This window comes from Herpailurus yagouaroundi, unplaced genomic scaffold (assembly GCF_014898765.1).
Source record: "Herpailurus yagouaroundi ecotype Mexico unplaced genomic scaffold, PumYag 28, whole genome shotgun sequence".
NCBI lineage: Eukaryota > Metazoa > Chordata > Mammalia > Carnivora > Felidae > Herpailurus > Herpailurus yagouaroundi.
This window is the reverse complement of record NW_024412376.1, coordinates 13,643,531-13,669,453: the sequence shown is the minus strand read 5'-3', so window position 1 is coordinate 13,669,453 and position 25,923 is coordinate 13,643,531. Positions and strand designations below refer to the sequence as shown.

The 25,923-nt window shown below is 46.3% G+C and overlaps 1 protein-coding gene across 1 annotated transcript; it reads right to left on the bottom strand.

The window, feature by feature from the left end:
* Window positions 1-25,414, bottom strand: CUNH8orf74 (chromosome unknown C8orf74 homolog). Its single transcript, XM_040446602.1, has 4 exons — window positions 25,403-25,414; window positions 25,123-25,315; window positions 2,906-3,309; window positions 1-377 (listed from the first exon to the last, which is right to left on the bottom strand). The coding sequence occupies exons 1-4, from the start codon at window positions 25,412-25,414 to the stop codon at window positions 141-143; spliced, it is 846 nt and encodes a 281-aa protein (XP_040302536.1). The 3' UTR covers window positions 1-140.
* Between the last annotated feature and the right edge of the window lie 509 nt (window positions 25,415-25,923).

The following is a 25,923-nucleotide window of genomic DNA, read 5'->3' as shown; positions in this document are numbered from 1 at the left end:
TATGATGACTGCCATTTTATTTATTTGAATCACTAGAAAGCTCCGATCTACTGGGTGCTGAGCACATCACATAATACTTTCATAATTGTCAATGGCTTTTCCTCAATCATAGTCTTTAGTCAGTGGACACCAGGAGCTCTCTACTTCTTCTTTGCTTTTGCTTTCTTTCCTTTGTTTGTTTTGTAGAACTTAAGAGATTCATCTTGGTCTGGCTGGCCAGTGATAGAGAGGGGGGAAGGGATAGGAGCATTGAGGTTCAAAGTCTTCTGAAGTTTCAGGTCCAAAATATCAAAAGTTATCTGTATCTCATATTGCAGCAGCTCCTTCAGGCATTCAGTCTGAATGTGAATGACCTCATCAATGAGCTTTTCTAACTCCTGGAAGAAATAGAACATGGCTGGTGATCAGAACTCTGGAGAGACTGAGGCTATCTGCAGATATCCAATTCTGAACACATCCACTCTTTTTTCTGTGTTCTAAACCTTACATTTCCCCCACCAGATCTCTTGGTCACCCTTATCACCCCTACTCTGTGCTCTGAGAGGCTAACTTATAAGGGCTGCCTCAACCAGCTACCTTGACCTATGGTTTTAAGTTGAGTTCAGCCAATGGGAGGTACTGGCAGGAGATCTGAGCCTGGGAAGAGAATGAAGTCTCTCACCTCCTTCAGGATCCACTGTAGATTGGCCATGACTCTAACCCTCTGCCTACAGCCTCCTAACCCACAGCCCTCTCCTACAGCTCTCTTTTTGGATTCCAATGACTGTTTCTTTCCTTCTCCCATCAGGCCTACTGTGGCAACAACCCTGTTGGACTGTGTCATTGACTACTAACATTGTTCTGGGCCCACAGGCTAGTCCCATCTTCTCCTATCTTCTGGCCAATGAACTTTCCATTTGGATATCATCCCCCTTCCTTCCCCTCCTGCCCTCATCTCATTTTTACATCTCAAAGTTCTAGTAGCAGCCTAGTAGCAGCACTGTCAGAAGGGACAGTGCAAGTTGCTCAGAGAGTGGAAATGTCCTCCAGCCAGCCAGCCATGGAAAGAATGGAAACTCAGTCACCATCTGCCATGTTAAAATGAGACCCTGTCTGTCATCTCAGTCAGTATTATGGCACCATGGAATCCTGGAGACATGGACCATGTAACTGTGTGTCTCCAAATTTCTTGTTTGAGGAACCAAACAGCAGAGGAGAGTTTGTGCTTGTCTTGAGGGTGTCAGGGGACATACTTAGAGTAGCTGATGCCTAGAAGACATTTCTTTGAGATCTCTTATTTTAACTAAAACCTAGTGTAAAATCTTATATTTGCCCCAGAATATCTCCTTGGTTGTTTTATATAAAAATAATGTTCTTCCCCTAAGTCCTTGGGGAAGACTGTGCTCCAAGAGGATGTACTGTGTTTATCCTATGGTGTTCAGTGTCCCCACCTCTGGCACACAATCAGGGGCACACAGTGGAAGGGACTCTAGTCCACGAGCTCCACCAGGCAGGGACCAGCAGCAAAGTAATGGGGGCTGGAAGAGGACCTGGGAGGGGCAGGGAAGGACAGCAGGAGTGGGAGGGAAGGCAACACCTCCCATCCATTGCCTTGTCCACATGTTCTAGAGCAAGGTCCCCCAGAGGAGACAGGTTATTGCTTAAGTTCTTTTTTTCTTTAAAAATATTTTTTGATAGAAAGCACAAGCAAGGGAAGGGAAGAGGGATGGAGGGAGAGAGAGAGAGAGAGAGAGAGAGTGGCAGAGAGAGAGAATCTTAAGCAGGCTACATGCTCAGCACAGAGCCATACGCAGGGCTCGATCCCATGACCCTGGGATCATGATCCAAGCTGAAATCAAGAGTCAGATGGACACTCAACTGCCTGAGCCACCCAGGAGTCCCTGTTGTCTAGGTTCTGTTGGGTCTTTCTTTGCTGGACATCTTACTGCACTAAGATTACCTGGCAGCCCAATGTGCTATTTCTCTGGGAGACTTGACTTAACCTTAGAAGAGTATCATTTATTCTATTGTGTTAATTGCTTTTTAGAGATTTTCCCCATGTTATAATTCACAGGGCTGTTCACTCTTTAGCTGACTTTGAAACACACAGGCCCTGTGACTCTCCACCCCCACCCCAGCATATACCAACATACGCCCTCATGTGTACACGTATGCAATACTTGTCTCTGTGTTCAAAGATAATGCAACAATGATGATATTAGTGCCTATGTTTAGTGAAAAAATAAATTTGGACTCTTCCAGGCCCTTAAGAAGTTGATTGCCCTGGGGCCAAGATAGTCACCATTTAGTAAAGAGCTGGTCGTTGAGACTCTGGCTCCTCGAGCCTCTGTGGCCTTAAGACTGGTCAAGAGGGCAGCCCGATTTCTTCTATCCATGCCAGACTCTTCTAGGTTCTCCCTGGACCACTAGCCCCACCCTTTTGCCTACCTCAGCATATCACCCACATTGGGCTGTCCCCAATGGACCTTCCTTCGTCATCTTCCCCCACCCCCAGGCCTCAATGGATGCCAGCTCTGCAAGTAGATGAAGGGCACTGAGACCATCTGTGGTGGTTCAGATCCTGGGCTCTTCATTAGACATTGGGATCCACCAGGCCTCAGTCCAAATGTAAACAATTCTACTTGCTAGCTTGGTGACCTTGGGCAAATGGATTAAATTTTCTGAGCCTCAGTTGTCTCATTACTAACATGGGGACAAGAATTATACCTCACAGAGATGTTTTGTGAAACATGCATGCAAAGCCTGTGGCCAAAGCTCAGTGACTGTCCCCTTCTGCCCCGTTCCATGTGTGCAGACCATGGAGTCCTGTCTGTGAGTCTGACTCCAGCTTTGATGTGCTCTTGGTAGGAATGTGCATTTGTATATGGTAGGTGAGCATCCTCCCACTTCATGGGTCCAGCCTTACCTCCCTCTTTAGAACCCGGCTGGGCTGCTCAGACACCTCAGAGAACGTTTTCTGTAGCTTGTGCTCCTGCTCCAGGTGCAGCGCCTCCTTCAGGAGCAGTACATTTGTGCGTTTCTGCACCTCAGCCATATGGAGCTCCGCCATCTGCTGCTCAAGCTGCCAGATGTCCTTGTCCATGCCCTTGGCCAGCGGGAGGGGCTGGGGCGGTGCACATACTTCCAGGTGGTTGACAGTCAGGTTGACTTCCTGGTCCTGGCCCAGGACATACTGGTAGAGTTTGTAGTGGCGGATGAAGGTGTTGTGGAAGTAGTCACAGAGGGCCAGCAGGTGGGTGGTATTGAACTGCCCCTGGTAATCTCTGAGTTTGTTCCCTAGGATCGTCACCGCCTCAGTGATGGAGCAGCCTGTGGGCACAGAGGGGCTGAGCATTGAATGTGAACTGAGGTAAAGCTGCATTGATAGGTGATCAACATAGGTTCTGAACCTAGGCACTCATCCACCCATCCACCCATCCATGCACCCATCCATTTCTTATCTGTCTGCCCACCCATCCTTCCATTCATCCCCCTACCCACCCACCCATCCATGACACCCATGACCCCAGAGCCCATGTCCTACTAGTTATTCTATATTACCATTTATCAGTTCTTAAAAATTATGGAGTAGAGGCACCTGGGTGGCTTAGTTGGTTGAGAGTCTGACTTCAGCTCAGATCATGATCTCATGGTTCATGGGTTCAAGCCCCTCATCAGGCTCACTGCTGTCTACACAGGGCCTGCTTCAGATCCTCTGTTCCCCCCTTTCTCCTCCCCTCCTCTGCTCATGCTCTGTCTCTCAAAAATGAATTAATATTTTAAAAAATCTTTAAAAAAGGCTATGGAGTATATCACATTTCTCCTTTTACCTTGGCTTCTAGGAAGTTCAAAGCCAAATTTAAGTAGTAACTTACCTTTATCTCATTTTTTAATATGATTATCTCACCCCTTACCAATATTTTGACCTTTAACTCTAATTTTGAAGGTTTACTTCAGCTGTTCTTTATGTTGTTTCCACTTGAAACCCTTTGGAAAGGAAATGAGGGTATAAAAAAAGGGATTCTGATAAGAGTAGACTATGAGATGACTGGAGAGACAGATGTCCAGGCAACTGTTATCTTGGAGATGTGTGTCACAGATTTAGGCAAATATTGCTTCTATCATGCAAACAAAGATCAGTTCTGGGGTTACACCCTGGGCAATGCTCCTGAACAAACCATCTTCTCTCACCCCCTCCCATACACTCCTTTTGCTCACAACTTTATCAAAATCTCAGGGTAGTGTAATGAAGGAGGAAGGACTCTTCCCAGCATGTGATTGGGTCTTAACACAGGGGGAGGTTCAGTAAAGGGTCATGACTAAATGATGGGTATGCCTTGATGAACAGACTTTAGGCAGAGAGAGGGGCAAGAAACAAGGAACAGAGAAACAACATGCCTTAGCGTAAGGAGACCTGGGTCCTCACACAGATGCCATCCCTGAAGTGCACTGTAAATTCAGTCAAGTGTCTCTTGCTTCCTGACTCAGTGCCTACCTCTGTAGAATAGGAGCTTGGGCCAGCTGACCACCAAGTCACATGATTTGGGGAATTCAGTTTTATCTACTGAAGGGAGAGATCAAGTATTGCATGCAGGGAACCTGGCTTTCCTCCTGGAGTGGAGGCCCAACCTGTCTGTAGATCCCCCTCCTCGTTTCTCCTATGTGAGGCTCCCGTAGGGCCTTAGTGAAGTCTCTTACCTTCCTAGCCAGAGGGCTCCTTTCTCCTTTAGGAGGAGCTGTCTCAGTCTTGCCCTTGTAGTTGCTTGTAAAGTCCTCCACACCCCACCCCCACAATGAACATTGTATGTTCATTTTGGCTTCTCACTCTTGGCTCTGTATGGGAATATTTACCTCAAATCTTCCTGGAGTGCTGAGATGGTAAGTTATCACTGTCTTAGAAAAACATTAGTAGATGGAGCACTACTCCACTTTTAGCCTCATTTAGAATGTGCTTGGGAGTGTCACTTGGATTTAGACTTCAGTCTTCCGGGCAAGGGATGAAGAAAGGCCTCTCCAATGTGCAGAACAGGAGGTTGGTAGGCTGTGTTTTCCCCTTCTTTCAAGGCAAATCATCAGGCTCAGAGGTCCAAGAGAGTGCTTCTGTTTCAGGATGGTGTAGAGGGAGGGCACTAGATTTGGAGGCCTGAGACAGTTCTGTCCCATTTTAGTTGTGACATTGGGCCTTCATTCCCACAGATGTAAAATGAGGGATGATAATATTTAGTTGATAGGATTTTTATGAGTATCAAATGGGATGACTTGTCTAAGTGCCTGATACAGAGCCTGCTACAAGGTAGTGATCAATAAACAGTGTAGGGAAAGAAGAGTTTGTTTCTGCCCTATGAGAAAAGTCTCTCCTGGCCACATATATCTTTCTTTCTTTCCATTTCTCCATCTATTCATCCACCTATCAATTCACCCATCCATGCATCTATCCATGAATGCATGCATGCATCCATTCACCCTCCATGCATTGCATGCATGTATCCACTCTTCCATCCATCATCCACCCATCTATCCACCCATTCATCCACCCATCCATCCACTCATTCACCCACCCATCCACCCATTTATCCATTCATCCATCCATCTATTCACACATTCACCCATCCATTTCCCATCCATCTGCCCATCCACCCTCCCATTCATCCTCCTATCCACCCACCCATCCATCCACTCAAGATTAATTTGTCAATTGTTACTGAGTGCCTATTACTTACTAGGAACTATGCTAAGTCAATACTATGGCAATACTGTGACAAATAAGACACATTTTTGTTTCTAAAGTGCTCACAGGAAAGACAAACAAGTAAATGTTATGATATGTGTGTAAAGAGAAACAGAAACAGGTGGAGAGAAAGGTTCAGTTGAGGATAGGGATTCCCCTGGAGGAGATAATGCATGAGCTACATCTCAGAGGCTTAGTGGGAGGACTGAGCCAGTAAAGATGGTGAGGGAGGCACTTTCTGGGTACAGTCTGGGTGAAAGCATTGGGGCAAGAAGCTGTATGGCATGGGTGGGGAACAAGCCTGGGTTTGTTATTTTTGGCATATAAAAATGGAAGCAGAAAATGGCAAGTGTTGTGTGGAAAGGTAGGCAGAAGACAGATGGGAGGGCCTTGAATGCTGCATTCAGAAGTATTGCATTGTAGGAAGTGCAGAGTCTGCCTAGCATTGTAGGAAGATTGTACACATGGCCATGCTTGCCTTGAGCTAAATAACATTGATGGTCATGTGGTGTTGGTGCATTGCATTGTCCAGTCCAGATGGGATTGTTGTGGCCTGAGAATGCCAGGTCAGCAGGTGTGGGCAGATTTGAGTGGCAGGACTGATGGTCCTATGTGGAGTGTGGTAGCGACCTGCATAACTCCCAGATGCTTACATAAAAAGAGTGGTGGGACCACCAATAGAATATGATACAGGTGGCACATTCACCTCTGACATGACCCCTGTCCTCAGAGAGATTCCAGTTTGTAGAAGAGGTGACAAAAAGATGACATTCCCCTTTTTATGCTCAGTCCCCAGCACAAGGCTTTGTGCACAGTTGGAGCCAATGGGTAGCAAGTGAGTAAATGAGCAAATTCTGATATTAAGTGCAGTGACAGAGTTATTCATTTATATATCCAACAAGTATTAGGGACTTTTCATGTGTTAAGACCTGTTCCAGGTTCCAGGGAGGCAGGGAAGGGCTAGGGAGAAAACACACAGAGTATAACTCTGTTCAGGGTTCTGCAGTCTGGACGGGCACGGAATAGGGAGAAGTGACTTTGTTAGGGAAGTCAAAGAGCAGTTCTCTGAGAGGGTGATGAAGAATCTGAGATGAACAGTGTCAGAGGAGTTACTGGGCAAAGAGAGGTAGGAGAGAATGAATCAGGCAAGGGCAACATCATGTGCCTGCAGTTGGAGAAAGCATGGCCCATTTGAGAAACCAAAAGACTGGGGGTGAGGGGCTGGCAGGTTAGAAGGCAGCTGGTGAGAGATTCCCTGGTTCTAGAAAAGGTTGGGTGGTGGACAGCAGCCCAGTGGTGCAGGACCTCCTAAGACCCTATGGGAGGAATTTGGTCTTCAGCCTAAGAGTGATGTTAAAACAATGACCCTTTCGCAACATGAGTCAGATCTTGGTCTTCCTCTGCATAAAACCCTCCTTTCCTCTTCTCCTTCTGCTTCTGCCTGGCACACTGGCCTTCCCTTATTTTTCCACCATACCCTGTATTCCCTTGTGCCAGGCCTTAGGCTCGGATTCCATTCCTGGCTGACGACGTATTCTTCACTCCCAGGATGCCACCTTCTCACAGACACCTCCCAGACCACCCTACCCCAAGCCCATCCTCCAAATATTTAATGTATGAAGGAAAAGTTGAAAGTTAAGCTTACTGAAAATAGTTTAAAAAATTAATTTTGTAAATTTTTTGTCAAAGAAATGGCAGTTTTGAGTGACATTTTAAGATTTGATTGCATTGTTATTATCGTTATGCATCTACATAAATTGTTTCTTTGCATGTGTAATTTGACAATTACAATTTACATAAGTGAATAAATTATATTAAAATTACTTAGAAGTTACAGTTGTAACATTAAATTAGATGTTGATAGCTTTTTAATTTTGAATTTAACTTAAAATTTTTCTTCAGTCATCTTTAACCCTGCATTACATACAAAGAGTAAGCTTTATATGTGTATAAAGCAGACATACATACAACACAAAATCAGATATATAAAATATTTATGATATTAAAACTAGATAGTAGGTCATTAAGGAGTAGGTCATTAGGGAAAAATGTCTAGAATGCTTCCTCAGTATGATCCAGCAATTCCACTTCTCAATATATACCCCAAAGAAATGAATTAAAGATCCAGTTATGCAGGATGAATAAGTTCTGGGGATCTACTTAGATAGTGCTTAGAGCTAGCAATACTGTTTTGCATATTTGAAATTAGCTAAGAGAGTAGATCTTAAATGTTTTCACTACAAATAAAAGTGGTAACTATGTCAGGTGATGATTATGTTAATTAGCCTGATTGTAGTAATCATTTCACTATGTATATCAAAACATTATGTTTGTACACATTAAATATTTTTCAATATTAAAAAATGTTTATTTATTTTGACAGAGAGGGGGAGAGAGAGAGAGAGGAAGGAGTGGAGAGGCAGAGGGAGAGACAGAATCCCAAGCAGGCTCCACACCGAGCATGGAGCAGATCCTGATGTGGGGCTCGAGCCCATGAAACATGAGATCATGACCTGAGCTGAAATCAAGAGTTGGATGCTCAACTGACTGAGCCACTCAGATGCCCCTATTTTTCAATGTTTTTGTCAGCTATACCTCAGTAAAGGAAGGAGGGGGTATTTCACACACACAAAAATTCAGGAAACAAATAAAACAACTTCTAGGGGAGGCAATAATGGCAAGAAAAGAGATGCTGCTTTTGCATGGTAGGGTGTGAAATGCATTCTCCCCATTTTCTGCTTTGCTTCTCACTTGTGTCACAGATACTCTGCAGCCACCAGGACAGTGACCTAGGCATTCCTTGACTTCTCTCTTGCGCTGGGAAATATCTGGCTAGGTGGCTGATCCTGAAGACCCTTTCATTACTGAATAGTGGGGAGGGGCCCAGGGCCAGTGGAAGCCCTGTGTTCCACAATCACCTGGATCTTTCTAAAAATACAGAGCACCCCACATCTCAAAAGAAGGAAGTGCTGATTCCAGGGTGGGATTGGCTTGGGAATTGTTGCTCCTCAGTTATGAGCCAGATTGAGCTGAAAGAACTCAGATGTTGACACATGGGGGCCATGGAGTTATGAAATGCCCAACTGGCAAAAGGATGAAACCAAAGCCCCCAGATGCTCTGTTCTGCTGAGTGACCTTTACACAAGACACCTGTCTCAGGACCCTCTCACCTGTCACATGGTTGCCAGGTCCCTTCCTGCACAGATGTGAGCTTTGTGCTACTGGGATCCCGTGGGCATTTTATTCTTTTCTCTTTTGCTTTTGGAGAGGGTTGGTTAAAAATGACACAGAACGTACAAGTCTCTGTTGTTGTTGTTTTTAAGGTGCTCAAATACATTACGTAACGACATAACAAGAGTTGAAGATTCCTCTAAAAGCAGCATGCAAGCAAGTACCCATGTTTAGGATAAAACTGGGCACCGAGGTGCAGAGAGGAAGAAGTGAAAGTACAAGGAGATGGGGTAGGTGCTCTCATGGGGAAGGCATCCTGACGCAGGATGTGGGGGGACAAGGAGCCAGGGAAGGTTTCCCACAGAGAGGACATTGGAGCCCAAAGGAAGAATGGGGAGTTTGGCAGAAGATGGTAGGGAAGGGCCCTCCAGGTGGAGAGCCTGCAGAATAAAGGCTGGAAGCAAATAGGGTACAGTGTGGGCATGTGCTTGATCCACATGGTTCAGAGTTTCTGGGAAGAAAAGCTGGAGTCTGGGGGACTCCCCCAGGGGGACAGAAGGGCTTGGCATCATCAGTTTGCAAAGGGCAAACTCGTATATGTCACATGGAAGAGCTGGACTTCAAAACAGAAACCAGGCTCTTTAAAGAGGATTCATGGACCCCAATGTTGGGCTTCAGGACCAACTGGCATCTTCTGAAATTGTATCCAGAATTTCACATGCACTTTTTTTTCCCCTGGGGGTGGGGTGTGTGCATAGAAAGAATAATCAGATTTCTGCAAGGAAAATTAAGAACCGTGGCCAAGAGCTGCAGAGCCACTCAGAGGTCTTAAGCCGAGAAGGGAGAGCTCAGATAGGCATTTAAAAGGGATGGTGGTGGTGTGTGATGGCAAAAATAATCAGTAAAGGAATCTCAGAGACTGGGGGACCAGGGTTGGTTTCTGATAATCAAAGCTGGACTCCAGGTTGGTGTGGAGACGACTGTGTGAAATTTGTGAGGTGAATCGTTGCCTCTTCTCTGGGCTCTGCAGAGCCGAACAAACATACTGGAAAATGCCGTCCCTCCTCCAGCCTGGCTTGTGAATGGACGGGGCTGGGATCACCTGCATCCTCCAGATGTGGGTGGCCACAACTGCCTCATTTGTCAAGGCCATGGTTTTCTCTATTCAGCCCCTGGGCAGCCATGCATAGAGGCCAGGTTTGAATCAAGAAGTCTGAGGGCCCAGTTGTGCTGAGTGACCTCAGCAAATGTTGGCAAGTGCTCCCAGCTGCCTGTCATCCTGGCAGGTGCCCAATTATGGGTATGAGCTATGGCCTTAGCCTCAAGGTCATAAAATGCAAGAGTGGACCTCATCCAGGGTCACTGGGAAAGGAGTCCCTGGGCTGGTTTCTAACTTCCAGCCCCAAGACTCCTTGGCCAGCTCTGGTTTTTAGCAAAGATCATCCTAAGCTGGCTCATGAGACACACTTTCTTGGCCCTCAGACCATTCTTTATTTGCCGCAGGTTGAGAAGTTCCGATGACTCAGAAAGCCAAGGATTAAGTATCAGAGAGAAGCCTCTGGCTGCCGGGGGACAGATCTGTACGTGCAAGTTGCTCTTCAATAACAGGGAGTGGCTTTCATTTGCATTGGCTGCTGGGAACTTCCTGAAGACAGTCCCCAAGCCCCTGGAGGCCAGCACCTGCACGGGGATGCAGGCATGGGAGAGGAGGAGAGCAATGAGGAGGGGAAGAGCAGGGGGTGGGATGACAATACCAGATGCTCCAGAATCAGGGTAAAAAGGCACTGGGCTTGGACCAAGCACTCTGGGCGCCTGCCTCCCGCTGCCCCTCATGTTCGGGGTCTGGGGCTGGATGACAGCAAGGGAGATGTGCCATGTCCTGGAAGGGTTGGGAAAGGTGAAGAGGCATTGTTCCTTCTGGGTGGGTGTGAGGGGGAGGATCCAGGTGCCACCAGTGCCCCCTGACAAACCAGTTTGGTTGCCCCCGCCTTGGCTCAAAGGGGAGGAACAAGTCAGGCTGCAGCCTGGCTTGCTTACCTTTCTGTGCACCTACCAGGGCTGACCTGGGATGGTGGAAAGCAGATGAAAGCACAGAACCTTCATCTCCACCCCCATCCTGCATCCTGAAAGCTGCCCCCTGCCCATCTTTCTGCTCATGGTAAGGTTCTGCCAAACTCATTTACACCAAGGTGCCAATAACAGCGACAGCTCACGTGCTTTCCTTGAGGCAGCGGAGGACTCTTGTTGAGAGAGCTCCCGCTGGGTGCCACATGCCCTGGGTCATCTCGTTCCACCCAATCCCTCCTAGCTCTGTGAGGCAGGGGTACAGGCACTTTACTCGTGAGAGAAACTGAGGCTCAAGGACTCAAGGGATTTGATTAAGGACACACAGCTGGTGGAGTGGGGAAGCCAGAATTCAAGCCGCTGCCTGGCACAGCCATCTAGTCCCAAGCAGCTTTGGGCTGTCTTTGTAGACCCTTAGAGATGGACACTGGAAGGGGCCCCCACTCCTTTCGGACACAGTTTTCCAAAGGATGTTTTGCAATTGGTATTACATAGAAACCAGTACTTCAAAGCCAGAGACCTTGAAGATATGTTGGATCAAAAGATATGAAACAAGGCCCTTAATATGCTAGTGGGCTCAGCAAATGGCCCAAAGGGGTTGAGCATCTGCAATATTTCTCAAATTTAGTTGAGGTAAATGGTCTTTCGGACCAAGGAGCATATTTGAGCAACTATTGAGCTAGTCTAGTCCTTTCATATTAGAGATGGGAAACTGAGACCCCTCTCTGCCTCTATGAACCTGACTGCTCTAGATACCCACACATAAGTGGAATCATAAGGTACTTGGTATTTTGTGGCTGGCTTATTTCATTTAGGGTAATGTCCTCAAGGTTCATCCGTGTCAGAATTTCCTTCCTTCACCAGGCTGAGAAATATTTCATTTTATGCATAGATCACATTTTGTTTGTCCATTCATCTGTTGATGGACAAGTAGCCCATACAGATGGGTTGCTTCTGCCTTTCGGCTATTGTGAACAATGCTTCTGTGAGCACAGGTGTGCAGATATCTGTTCAAGTCCCTGTTTTCAGTTCTTTATACAAAGAAGTGGAATTACTAAGTCATGTGGCAGTTCTATGTCTAATTTTTTGAGGAGTCTCCCTACTATTTTCCTGCCCATGGTATTTTGTTTTTGTTTTTAAGATAAACCAAGAGTCACCTTAAAGAAAAAAATCTACTCCAACAGCAGGACTGGAAAGATTATGTTGATCTTTTAAAGATTTCCTTGCTATTCAAAGTCCTGGGACTCAAAAAGGGCAAACACAGGGCCATGTATTTTAGATTGTCATGAACTTTGGCCGAAGCTCTTCTCATTGCTTAAAATGGTCCCCTGACCTTGTCTGTTTAGTAAATGCACCCCTCACTGTTCCTCACTTCCATTCCTCAAGAAGTTTGCATGATTTTTTTTTACTTTAAAACATTTTTTAATGTTTATTTATATTTGAGTTAGAGACAGAGTGTGAATGGGGGAGGGAAAAAGAGGGGGAGACACAGAATGTGAAGCAGGTTCCAGGCTCTGAGCTGTCAGCACAGAGCCTGACCTGGGGCTCGAACCCACAGACTGTGAGATCATGACATGAGTTGAAGTCAGATGCTTAACCAACTGAGCCACCCAGGCGCCCCTGGAATGCTTTTTTTGTTTTCATTGAAAAGGAAGTGTTTTTATTTTTTATTTTTTTAAGTTTTAATTTTAATTCCAATTAGTTAACATACAGTATTATATTAGTTTTGGGAGTACAATATAGTGATTCAACACTTCCATACACCAGCATGTGCTCATCACAACAAATGCACTCTTTAATCCCCATCACCTATTTCACCCATCCCCCTTCCCACTTCCCCACTGGTAACCACTAGTTTGTTCTCTATAGTTAAGAGTCTGTTTAAGAAGTTGGCACGCTTAATGCTACAGAGCTTTGGCAGGAAGAACAGATCTGGGGCCAGAAGGTCTCAAGGTTAATGCTAGTTCTGCCCTTATACTGTGTGATAATTTGCAAGTTACCTAACCTCTCTGAACCTCAGCTGCATCATTGCTAAATCCACCTACAGTTGCTGTGGACTTTAAAGGAGATGATTCATGAGGAGAGCTCAGCACATAGGGACTGCTGAGTGGATGTCTCATCTTCTTCACCCCCTAGCACAGTGCCCTGGAAATTTTTGCTGGAGGATGGCTGACTGAGTGCAGTGGATTAGGCTGATTCAGGGAGGAAGTTTCAGAAGGCAGAACAGAAGTCTTCAGATGGAAGTCTCAAAGAGACAGGTTTCAGCTCAGCAGCAGAACATTCTAGAAGCAAAAGCTTTATTAGCAGAGCAGTCTAGCTTGGAGTTAGGAGGCATTTGGCTGGTAAGAGGATTCTCGAATAATGTGTTTGTTGTGGTGGTGGTCGTGGGGCTTGGATAAGGTGAGATCTTGGGTTTCTTTTTGATTCTCAGATGTTATGGTTATTTCCATGGAGCTGACGGTCCTCCATAGCCACATCTGGGGCACTGTGGGTACCTCATGGCCAAGCTCTGCAGCTGTCTCAAGTTTAGTGAAAGGAGTCCTGACTTTTGATCTTCATCATCATCCTGTTGTCATCATCCCTGAGTTGAAAACGACCAAGGAATCCCACTGTCTCAGGGACTTAGACTAAAAATAGACTATATTGTATCTGTACCGTGTCCCCTCTAATGTTGGGGGCTCTGAGACTGACCAGTATGTCCAGCTGACTGAAGAAGGACATGGGAAGTTAGAGGTAGAGCATAAGGTCACTCCAAAGGGCCAGATGTTGGGTTTAAGGCACCAGAACCACCCACCCGCACACAGGTGGCACATCCAGGCCAGAACACATTACCCAAAGGGCATGGCTCCTCTTTGCAGCTGGGCCTGTGCCACCCACCACATTGGAGCCATCCTGTTGAGGGTCAGGATCCCAGGTACATGCTGTAACTCCAGGTGACCCACTTAGGAACCCTACCCCCAGGTGTTCCACACCTGGTTCTTCCAGGTGTCTCCCTCTTCCTGCATGCAGGCAGCCTCATTCTTCTCATCACAGGGTGCTTTCCCAGGCTTCATGCTTCTCAGACCCTCATGTGCTCTGTGTACAGATCCCTTTAGTCAAGATAGAAGGGTCACATGGCAGGGCATGTGCTCTGCTGTCAGACAGACCTGGGTTCAAATCCATTTACTGGGGGTGTGACTTAGGGCAAGTTACTTAACCTCTCTGGGCCTCAATTCATCATTAAAATAATGGGTATGATGCAAGATCATGGTGAAGATTATAAATGCTACATGCAAAAATGCCAGGATCATAAAGTCCTCACTGTTGCTCCCTCTACAGGATGTATGCTCCTCCAGGGAAGTTTGGGGAAGGTTTCTATTGCATAGTCTTGATTTCTGGCTTACTAGCTGGCACAGTCTCACCTGGAGAGCTTTGACCTTACTTAGCGTTATGGGCTGAATTAGCACAGCATCCCACACAATTCATATGTTCAAATCCAAACACTCCGCGCCTCCTAATGGGACTGCTCTTGGAAATAGGGTCTTCAAAGAAATAATTAAGATTAAATGAGGTCATGTGGGTGGCCCTAATTCATTATGACTGGTATCTTTACAAAAAGAGGTTAGGACACATACATCCACACAGGAAAGGCCATGTGAGGACACAATGAGAAGATGGCCATCTGCCAAGGAGGGAGGCCTCAAAGAAACCAACCCTGTTGACACCTTGATCTTGGACTTCCAGCCTCCAGAAATGTGAGAACAAAAATGTTTGTTGTTGTAAGTGCCCCATCTGTGGTATTTTGTCATGATGGTCCTCACAGACTGATACGCTCAGGGAGGTATCTATGAAATGGCCGTTGTCCATTTGCCCCCACAAAATGCTCTCTCAGGATTTCAACCAGTGGCCTCTGTGGCAGCTTCCATTCTCCATCAGCAAGGAAGTTGCTGCCAAAGGCCCCTCCTTAGAGTCTAGTGGGAGAGGCATTGAAGTCAGGCTGCCCCAAGGAAGTTACCTTCCAAGAAGAGTGAAGGTGCATTTTCTCTCTGGGCTGGTCCTGAATTGCTGGAGGCTCTCCCACATGGGATGCGGTACTTGGGGGCTGGTGGAGTAGACCCTGGGCATGGCCATGAGTATTCTGGTAGGAAGAACTCACACAGATGAGCTTAGGCAAGTAATGCGTCCTGCCAGCCCCAGGCTGCTGGGGGAAGGTGGGGTGGCTGCCTTCCATGCTATGGCTGCCCAGATGACATTTTCTGGAGAATCAGGAGTGGCCATGGATGGAACTACAGATACAGTGCTATGACCCACTTCCCTGGCCACCTCATACCTCTACCAACTGGCCAAGGCCCACTTCCTCATGGCTTTAGGATATGAGGGCCAGGACAGAAGGAAAGAGGTACTTCTAGCCCAGAAGTCTAGGTAAAGTATCAGAGAGAAGACCGGGGCCTGCCAGACACTGCTGATGACAGATGCCACAGAGGCTGTTCCCCTCCAACCCCTCACCTGCTGCTACATGTGAGTCAGAGATAGGATGTGCAGGGCCTTCTGGGCACCCTAAATCTCTGCCACTCCTATATGCAAAGTGGGAGACTTCAGGGTTCCCATATGTCCCAACACCTCTCTCCAGACACTCAACAGGGTGTGCAAAATCTGTCCACTTCCTGCGATTTCTTCCCACCAGGACAGAGTTGGCAGTCTTCTGTTCCTCTATGTTGTTCCTGGTGACTTCCTCCCAGGCCCTACAGAGACAGAAGGATGGGATCTGCCCAGGGCTTCCTGGAGGCTGGCAAAGGACGTGCGTTGACAGGACTCTCACTTCTAGCTTGGAATTGAGACCAGAACATCCTGGTGAGCCATTTGCCAGGACAGAATCAGCTTATGCTTTTGAATAAGGGCCACTCTTTCCCTCCTGGTACTGAGGACTGATTGGGCCAGGAAATAAGCCCAGCTGGCAGCTGGCCTGTCAAAGCTCTGAATCACTGTTGTACAAACATGACCCTTCTTAAATACTGTCCACCAGCTTTGTTATCTAGTATGCAAACAGAACTCAACCATCCTTAGCCCCAGATTAACAAAAAACAAACAAACAAATAAATCCCTGGAGAATCTCCCTTCCAAGAAGAGTGACAATCCACTGTGGAAATCAGCTTGCGCATAAGTTGGCTGGTCAGTAGGACCCTGCTGTCTGCATCCTGTATCCCATGACCTATGAGGAACTGACTTGCTGTCTTACCAGCTCTTCCTGCCCCTTGCTGTCTGGGTCCCCTAACAAGGGCAGTGAACAGATGCCTTCTCCCCTATGCTGTTGGGCAGTGGCGCTTCCTCACATATGTGCCCAAGGGCAGGTCATGGATGCTGGGTGTCTCCATTAGGGGCCAGGTTTGAGGTTCTCTGGACCTCCATTCTGTTGGCCCATGATTTGAATGCATCTGCAATCCTGCCTGCAAGGTGAGGGGAAGACAATAAATGGCAAAGACAGCGAGTGCTCCGAGGGGCAGCATGTAGCAGCTTCTAGCCCTGGACTTCCAGCACCTTCTATTCATCTCACCTCCCTTCCATGTGTGATGGGCACACGGGAGCTAACACTTGTTGAGCACTCACTATGTGCATGTTACTGTGCTATACATTTTGTAGGCCCTGTCTCGTTTAATCCTCCCAACTGCTCTATGAGTTAGAACTATTATGCCACTCATTCTAGAGCCAAGGAAATGAAGGTGTAGAGAGGTATAGTAACACATTAGTAAGTGGTAGAGGTAGGATTTGAACCCAGATCTTCTGACTTCAGAGTTTGGTGCTAATCACCCCACTGTGCAGCCTCTAATATCACCTGGACATGCAACTCAATGAGGTCACCGTGGATGAGTCAAGCACCCTAACTTCCTCTCTGCATACAGGGCATATCATCTCCATGGGCATCAAATATCAATTCATTCATTCATTCATTTTCTTCATTTAGCACCCACTGTGTGCCATATACTGTGTTTGGTATGGGGGTATTAATAGAGGGAGAAAAGTGAAGTGGGCATAGACCCCTCTCCAGGAGATCCAGCCTCCCCAGGGTCTAGCCTTCCTTGCTGTCTAACTATAGCTCTTTGGGGGAAGAGTTTAGATCTGAATAGAGTACGAAGGAGGACACCTTGATATAAACAGCGTTTGAGAAGGATGAGCAAGGTGGCCACCACAAGCAAGAGGGTGCTTGCAGGCATGTGGGTGCCCAGAGAGATGTAGCCGCAGACATCCAGGTATAAAGTGTTGAGGGCATTGGGAAGGTGTGGCCATGGCTGGGAGTGGGCCTGACGTGGGAGGTTCTAAGGATGGCTCTGGGTGGCAAAGTCTGGGTAACTGGAGGGTGAGGGGATGGAATAGGGTGTGAGAGTGTGAGAAGGCCCTGGGCTGATCTCAGAGATCAATGTAGGGGGCATCTCAGAGGTAATGGACAGCATGGGTGGACAGGGCCTGGGGAGGGGCAGGTTAAGTTGAGAAAGGATTGGGAAACACCCTCCAGCAAGTGGGACTGATGTCAGGTGCCTCTTTGTTCAGCTGGACACTTATTAATTTGGCCCCTACTGGGGTTGGATCCAAGGTTAGGAGAGGAGTTTACCCAGAGCTGGTAGGCACCTGAAGGAGCAAAGTGGGCCAACTCCTTAGAGAATATGGTCCAAACCTGGGTAGTGTGGCTCAGATAACACCAGATAGGAGAGAAAGAGAAGATCAAGATTGGGTTAGGAATTGGGTAGAATGGGAACAGAACTAAGTAAGCAAAGGCAGGGGTTTTGGGAGCAAAGTCAAGAGGAACAAACCAGGCACCCTCAATGAACAGGACCGAATGGCTGTCTCCTGCTGCAGGTGTAAGACCTACATTTCTGGAAGGACAGCTGAACCCATGGGAGTGCCTAAAACCCCCGAGGAATGGGTATTATAATATTAGCAGTCAACCCACTGCACGTTCACAGGGCTTCCTATGTAGCAGTCACCGATCCAAGTGATTTACATAAATAGACTCATCTAATCCTCGCAAAGTTCCCATGAAGTTGGTGCCATTTTTGTCCTCATTTTACAGATGAGTGATCTGAAGCACAGAGAGGTTAAGGGACTCTCACAAAGTCACACAGTGAGGAAATGGCAGAACCAAGCCTTGAAGCAGGGCCCCAGCAATGTTGAAGACCAGTCCAGCCTGATACTGGGGTTGACTACGGATTGAAGAAGAAAATCCCCGGGAGTAAGGAGGCTTCAGATGAAATTCTATCCCCTGTTTTGGGGGTATTGATGAACTTGTTCATGCTCTCGCTAGTGTCCCTGGGCTGGATTTCCGGGAAGCAGTGTGGGCACGGCTGCCATGGAGATGCTATCTGGGCCAACCTGACAATCTTCAGGTGCAACAGCCACCATCCTGAATGGCACCATGAGGGGCCCAAGGTGAACAGGACCTAGCTCAGGAGGCCTGGTTCTAGTGTGGCTCTGTACCCCTGGGTGCTTCCACTGCACACCGTTGTCTACTCCCTGCAAACCCACAGCCAGCCTGGTGTTACTCTCGAGTCAGCTCTCACAATAAGTCAGTTACCTGGGAGCCGAGCTGGGAACAGTCTTGTCTGCCTTTTTTCCTGCGCCCCCACTTCCCGGACAAGCCTGCCAGTTTACTTTACCTCCGGGGCCTGCCTCTGGCTGAAGGGCCAGCCCTCTTGCTTTCAGTCCATTGTCCTGCCCACTCCCCAGGTCACAGGGTCTGCCAGGCAGTGCTGGCAGCTGGGTTTCTCTGCTGCCTTTGACAGGAGCTGATGCTGCTTTTGTACATCTGGAGGCTGATCCACCGTGGATGCTGCATAAAGTACATGCAGCCACATCTGATCATGCCATCTCTGAATCACATCCTGTTCTCTCAAGACTTGGGTCTTTGTCCCTATGGTCCCCTCCTAAGAACAATAGCTGACTCTCACTGAGTACTTACGCGGCACCAAATGCCATGCTATGGGCTTTATGTATGTAACCTCGTTTAATCCTTAAAACAACCCTAGCAAGTGGGTGCTCTCGCTTTTTCCACTTTCTAGATATGTAACCAGAGGCTCAAAGGTGATGCGACTTGATGAGGACCACACATCCAGTAAGGGACTGAATGAGGACTGGAATGTTTGCTTTGAGTGCTGAACCTCCTGATGGATTCTATCTTCAGTGAGTCAAATTTCAGGCATGAGGAGCCCACCTAAGTGCTTGTTCCCACTCAGTGTTTGTACCATGTTTCTTAAATTTTGAGATGATTTAAAGGTAAGAGAAAGAACTTGTAAGGTGGAGAGCCCAAGACCAAGATTTAAAAGTTGTTAGGAAGAAAGAAAGATGGGCCAACACTGACAAGATGGAATCCATGGAGATAATTGTAAAGTCCTTCAAGTTCACTCAAAACTGTCATTGCACAAGGGCAGGATGGGAAAAATCATTCACATGTGGAACTGCCTGCCCAATATAAATCAGTGTGACTTTGATGTTGATAAAGTAAGTGCACCTATATACTATATAAACAGGAGCATCATCACCGGGACAGAGGAGATAATAAAATCCCCGACCACTTCACTGACCAATTTTCAGGTTTTTAAAAAAATTTTTTTAACGTTTATTTATTTTTGAGACAGAGAGAGACAGAGCATGAACGGGGGAGGGTCAGAGAGAGGGAGACACAGAATCCGAAACAGGCTCCAGGCTCTGAGCTGTCAGCACAGAGCCCGACGTGGGGCTCGAACTCACGGACCGCGAGATCATGACCTGAGCCAAAGTCGGCTGCCCAACCGACTGAGCCACCCAGGCGCCCCGAGGTTGTTTTGTATTTGTATTTGGATGACATTTTAAGAACAATATTGACAATCACAAGTATGCCCAGAGAAGGACAGCAAGAAAGAGAGCAGTGATGGGAAGGTAGGAGGAAAGGGCCTGTGGAAATGATGTCACATTAAAATGATAAAATTGGGCTGCCTGGGTGGCTCAGTTGGTAAAGCACTGACTTTGGACCAGGTCATGATCTCCTGGTTCATGAGTTCAAGCCCCGCATAGGGCTCTGTGCTGATAGCTTAGAGCCTAGAGTCTGCTTCAGATCCTGTGTCCCCCGCCCACCCCTACCCCCGTCCCTTCCTCACTTGTGCTCTGTCTCTCTCAAAAATAAAATAAATATTACAAGAAGTAAAAAAAAAAAAAAAAGTGATAAAAGCAACTGGGAGTTGATGGTCACATTAGATAAAGCGGATTAAATATCTGCAGGACTTGCATTCTGGGTCCAGGCGACAGACTTTGAACATTCTAGTAAAAGGTGCAGAAGGCAGATGTAGCTAGATATAAATAAGACCTTCAAATAATTGGTATGGTTTTACAAAGGCATGAGTGGCCTTGGAAAGAGGGAGTACCCTGTTGCTTGCAGGGTGTCTGCAGAGGCTGGAAGAACCTTGCTGGCTGGTTGAGGGTCTCCCTACAGTAGAGAGAATTGAGTGTCCTTCCAACTGCAAGGTTTTAGGAGTCCACAAGACATATATAGGTTGCATTGGCTGCATGCACTAACCAGATATGATGAAAGCTCCAGGGTGTTCTAATCTCCTCAGTGTGAAGATGGGTCTGCATCGTCATTGACTGTTTTTCACGGGCTCAGCCTGTGGAAGGCTCTGATGGAAACTTGAAAGAGCCCGAGTTCCCACCTGCTTGGGGCAGACATTCTTCCCGCTCATCAGTGTTTGTTCTGGCCACAAGCCACTGCAGAGCTCAGCCGAAGGGGATGAACTCTGGTACCTGTGTATTGCTGTGAGCAGCAGGGAGTGGGACCCAGAGGGATTCCAGGAAGGCCCCAGGGGTGGGGGTTAGGGGGTGGCTGGTGGGAGATGAAGTTTCCCAAGAATCTCTGAAGCCAGCCCAGGAGCAATGCCATGTCTGGTTCAAGCCTTCAGACAGGGATCACTGGTTTGGAGGAGAGAAGTAAAAGGGCATATGGGCAGCATAAAAAATAAAAAGAGGATGATCCACATGCACATAAGATGTGCGATTCAGTGGCAGCCACTAAATGGCTTGAAGCAGAGGAGTGATGGGATTTTATTTGTGCCTGAAAAAAAAAAAATCACTGGGCAGTTCAGTGAAAGGCTGCAGAGGTATAAGATTTGAAAGCAGTGCGCTGGTCAAGAGACGGAGGTGGGTTAGAAAGGGTGGCAGACAAGGAGCTGGTGAAAAGTGGTGAGCTTAGGGAAGGACACTGAGGCACTGCTGACTGGACTGGTGGATGAGCTCGGGGCACATAAGGGATGGGGACCTGATGCACAAGGGACAAAGCATCATGTGTCCTATTTGCTTGGCAGCTGTTGGAGACCTTGGTCAGAAGTCCAGAGAATTTCAAATGTGCCACATGTTAAAGAAAATATTATGCTTAAAAATTTTCAAAATAAAGAATCACAGAAAAGTTTCAAAAAGAGCTCATCATCAGGGCTGTGTGGTATTGGCAAAAGAAAAAACAAAGAGATCAATGGGGCAGGCAGAAGAGAGTCCAGAAATAGACCCACACAAATATAGGCAACTGATCTTTGACAGGGGAGCAAAGACAACACAATGGAGCCAAGATAATCTTTTCAACAAATGTGCTGGAACAACGGGGCATCCACATGCCAACAAATGGAGTCTAGATACAGACCTCATACTCTTCACAATAATTAACTCAAAATGGATCACAGATCTAAATCTAAAATGCAATACTATTAAACTTCTAGAAGATAACATAAAAAAACCTAGATGACCTTGAGTTTGGTGACTACTTTTTAGATACAACACAAAGACATGGCCCATAAAAGAAGAACTGGTTGGGGCGCCTGGGTGGCTCAGTCGGTTAAGCTTCCGACTTCAGCTCAGGTCACAATCTCGAGGTCCATGAGTTCAAGCCCCGCGTTGGGCTCTGTGCTGACAGCTCAGAGCCTGGAGCCTTTTTCAGATTCTGTGTCTCCCTCTCTCTGACCCTCCCCCGTTCATGCTCTGTCTCTCTCTGTCTCAAAAATAAACAAACATTTAAAAAAATTAACAAAAAAACCCATAGAATGCACAAAACCAAGAATGAATCCTAATGTAAACTAGGAACTTTGGGTGATAATGATGTGCCAATGTAGATTTATGAGTTGTAACAAATGTACCACTCTTGGAGGGATGTTGATAGTGAGGGAGGCTGTGTGTGTTGGGTGGGTGGGGGTGGGGGAGACAAGGTTTCTGTGGGAAATCTCTGTACCTTCTGTTCCATTTTCCTCTAAGAAATAGTCTACTAAAAAACAGCACAACTGAAACCATAAAACTCCTACAAGAAAACAGGGGGAAACCTCCTTGACATAGGTCTTGACCATGATTTTTTGGAATAATACCTAAAGCACAAGCAACAAAAGCAAAAATAAACAAGTAGAGCTACATCAAAGTAAAAGGCTTCTGCCCAGAAAAAGAAATTTTGTAGAAAATTAAAAGGAATACTATGAAATATGAGAACATATTTGCAAAGCACATTTCTGATAAGGTGTTAATATAAGGAACTCAAACAATTCAATAGCAAGACTTCCAATAATCTAATAAAAATGGGCAATGGATCTAAATAGACATTTTCTCAGAGAAGATATTCAAATGCTCAACAGATCCATGAAAACAGGCTGAGTATCACTAATCATTAGGGAAATGAAAATCAAAACCACAATGAAATATCACCTCACACCTGTTAGAATAGCTAGTATCAAAAAGACAATAAATAAGTGTTGGAGAGAATGTGGAGAAGAGGGACCCCTCATGCACTGTTTAGTGGGAATGTAAACTGGTGTAGCCACTGTGGAAATAGTATGGAGATTCTTCAAAAAATTAAAAATAGGGGCGCCTGGGTGGCGCAGTCAGTTAAGCGTCCGACTTCAGCCAGGTCACGATCTCGCGGTCCGTGAGTTCGAGCCCCGCGTCAGGCTCTGGGCTGATGGCTCAGAGCCTGGAGCCTGTTTCCGATTCTGTGTCTCCCTCTCTCTCTGCCCCTCCCCCGTTCATGCTCTGTCTCTCCCTGTCCCAAAAATAAATAAATGTTGAAAAAAAATTCAAAAAATTAAAAATAGAACTACAACATACGATCCAGCAATTCCACTTCTGGGTATATATGCAAAGGAAATGAAACTGCTCTCTTGAAGAGGTACCTGTACCTACATGTTCACTCCAGCATTATTCACAGTAGCCAAGTCAAGCCATGTACACAACCTATGGTCCATCAACAGATGAATGGATAAAGAAAATATGATATTTTTTGGCCATAAAAACGAAGGAAACCCTACGTTTTGCAACAGCATGGATAAACCTTAAAGGCATAAAGACAGACACTATATGATCTCACATGTGGAATTAAAAAAAGAAAACTAAACTCATGGAAATGAGACAGACAGGTGGTGGTTCCCAGAGGTGGGGGGGGGGGTGCAAAATGGATTAAGGTGGTCAAATAGTACAAACTTCTGGTCATAAGAGAAATAAGTCCCAGGGAATTAATGCACAGCATGGTGATTAGTTAACGATATCATGTTGTATATTTAAAAGCTGGTAAGAGAGTGGATCTTAAAAATTTACATCACACAAAAAAATTGTAACTATGTGAGGTGATGGATATTTACTAAACTTACTTTGGTAATCACTTTGCAATATATACGTATATCAAATCAGTATGCGATACACCTTAAACTCATACAATATTATATGTCAATTGTATCTCAGTAAAACTGGAAAAAAATAGTACAAAGAAATTTTTTCCAAGTACTTAAACGATCAGTGGCCCACAAAATGCCCCATCATCTCAGAATGTTTTCATGTAAATTACCTAACATAGGGCATTCATAACCACAGCCATGGTTCGGGAGATCTCCCTTGACACACCACTACTGTTTAACCTCCAGACCTCATCCAAGTTTTTCCAGTAGTCCCTTATATCCCTTCATAGCAAAAGGACCCAAACTGAGGCCACATGTCACGTTTAGTGGCCACATCTCCTAGGTGGCTTTCAGTTTAAGCCAGCTCCTCTGTCTTACTTTGGCTCTCAGGACCTTAATGTTTTTGAAGCTCACAGGAGAGGGACTTTGTTCAGTGACGCTAATTTAATGCTTTCTCGTGATTAGATCAGGTTCTGAGTCTTTGTTAGAACCATCACAGAAGGATGCTGGGTTCTTCTTTTGCATTCTACCAGGTAGAACGTGATTCTTAGTGTGTCCCTTTACTGATGATGTCTACTTGGATCATTTCATGAAGGAGGTGTCTGTCAGGCTCACTCACATAGAAGTAGTCTTTTCCCCTTTGTGATCAGTAAGAATGTTGTGGGGAAGGAGTATGTAAATGTCCCATTTCCCATCAAGCATCTACCTACTGGTTGTGGTACTTATTGATTATTCCTGTCTATTACTATGATGTTGGCCAAAGAGGGGCTGCTCCAAATATTTGCTTAAGGAATGAATCTGCATCTCACAGCCCAAGATGAGGATGGGTGTGATCACATTCCCTTGTGCCAGGGAGTCACAGGGAGAGATATTCTTCCTCTTCTCATGAAGCCCAGCACAGGGCAGAGGTGGGAGAGATGCTCCCTCTACAAACTCACTTTACTGCTTTCTCCCTCATCCCTGCCAGCAAGCTGCTGCCTGTAAAGGATTCCTCCAAGACATTCAGTAGACCAAAACCTGATACTTGGAACAATTGTGGTCTTTCAGGAATGCAGTGGGGGGGGGGGGGGTGTCAGTGAACCAGTAGAGTGACACGTTTGATTTCTGTTAAGTGAAAACAAAACAAAAATTATGAATCTTGGCCCCTCCTCTTTTCACTAAAATAAAATCTGATTCCATTCGGAGCCTACCCTCAGCTAGCTGCCTCAGAGGTACTGATCAGATAAGGAAATTCATATTTAAGCATAAATGACTGACTGACCAAGAGACAAACATCCTGGCTGCTGTGTGAACAGCTTGAAGTTGTGCGAAATTTTAAGCCAGGGAGATAAAAATAAAGACGCAGCATGGACACTCAGTTTGCTTCAATTTCCAGAAAGCCTAGACAGGAAGTTTGTTTATGAGCATGGGAGGATGCTAAATGTCAGAGAAAGAAAGAAAGGGACTTCCAGCTCCTCACAGGGTTCCTGAGGCTGTGGACTGCAGAGGGGTCCTGTGCCCTGCATTCCCCTGCAAGCCTCGCTGACCCCTGCTCTGGATGCCCCATACCTTTGGTTTCCTTGAGCAGCTCTTCCGTGAACTTGACCACCTTGGCCACTTCCACCCATGGGAAACCTTTGCCCACGGCAAAGATGATGCTTTCATAGAGGGTATCCAGCAGAATGCTTCTGCGGGAGTCTCTCACTTCATCAAACTCTTCCCAGTTCAACAGTCTCCGTAGGTGCTCCCTACCTTCTGGTTTCTGCAGGGCATGATATGAGGGATGGAGAGTGAGACTGAGGAATCAAGATGCCATCCTCACTGAGCAAATCACCACTGGGGTCCTCACAGGGCTCTGCATTGTCCTGAAGAGTGACCAGAAATATGAGTATGCCTGGGGAGAATCATGCTTTCAGTTTTGGACAGCTCTCCCTCCCCTTTCTGGGAATGCGCTGTTCTTTCTAGCACTGCTCCTTCCTCTCAGAGTTCTCATGCTAGTCATTGCAGCTTCAGCAGGCTTCAAGTCCTGAATTATGGTTCCTCCTTCCTCTTCTCTAAAACAAAAGTTGACTTCCCTGTGAGTCCACTCTCAACTAACTGCCCCAGAGGTATTGATTTGATAACGGAATTCATACTAAAGTGTAAATGACTACAAAGAAGCTTGGTGAGCCTATGTTTTAAAAGAAAGAATACACCTTACTTGGTGAAAATTTGGGCACTCTAGCAGGTCAGGCAGGGAAACCTGATCAGGGAACTAGCCAAAAGAACCCATTTCACACTTGAGAGTTGGTCTGGCCTTTCCAGAAAGATTCTTATAGGTCATCAACAGATGTAGGAGAAGCAAGTGTCATTAAAGGAGGGAGTAAGAAA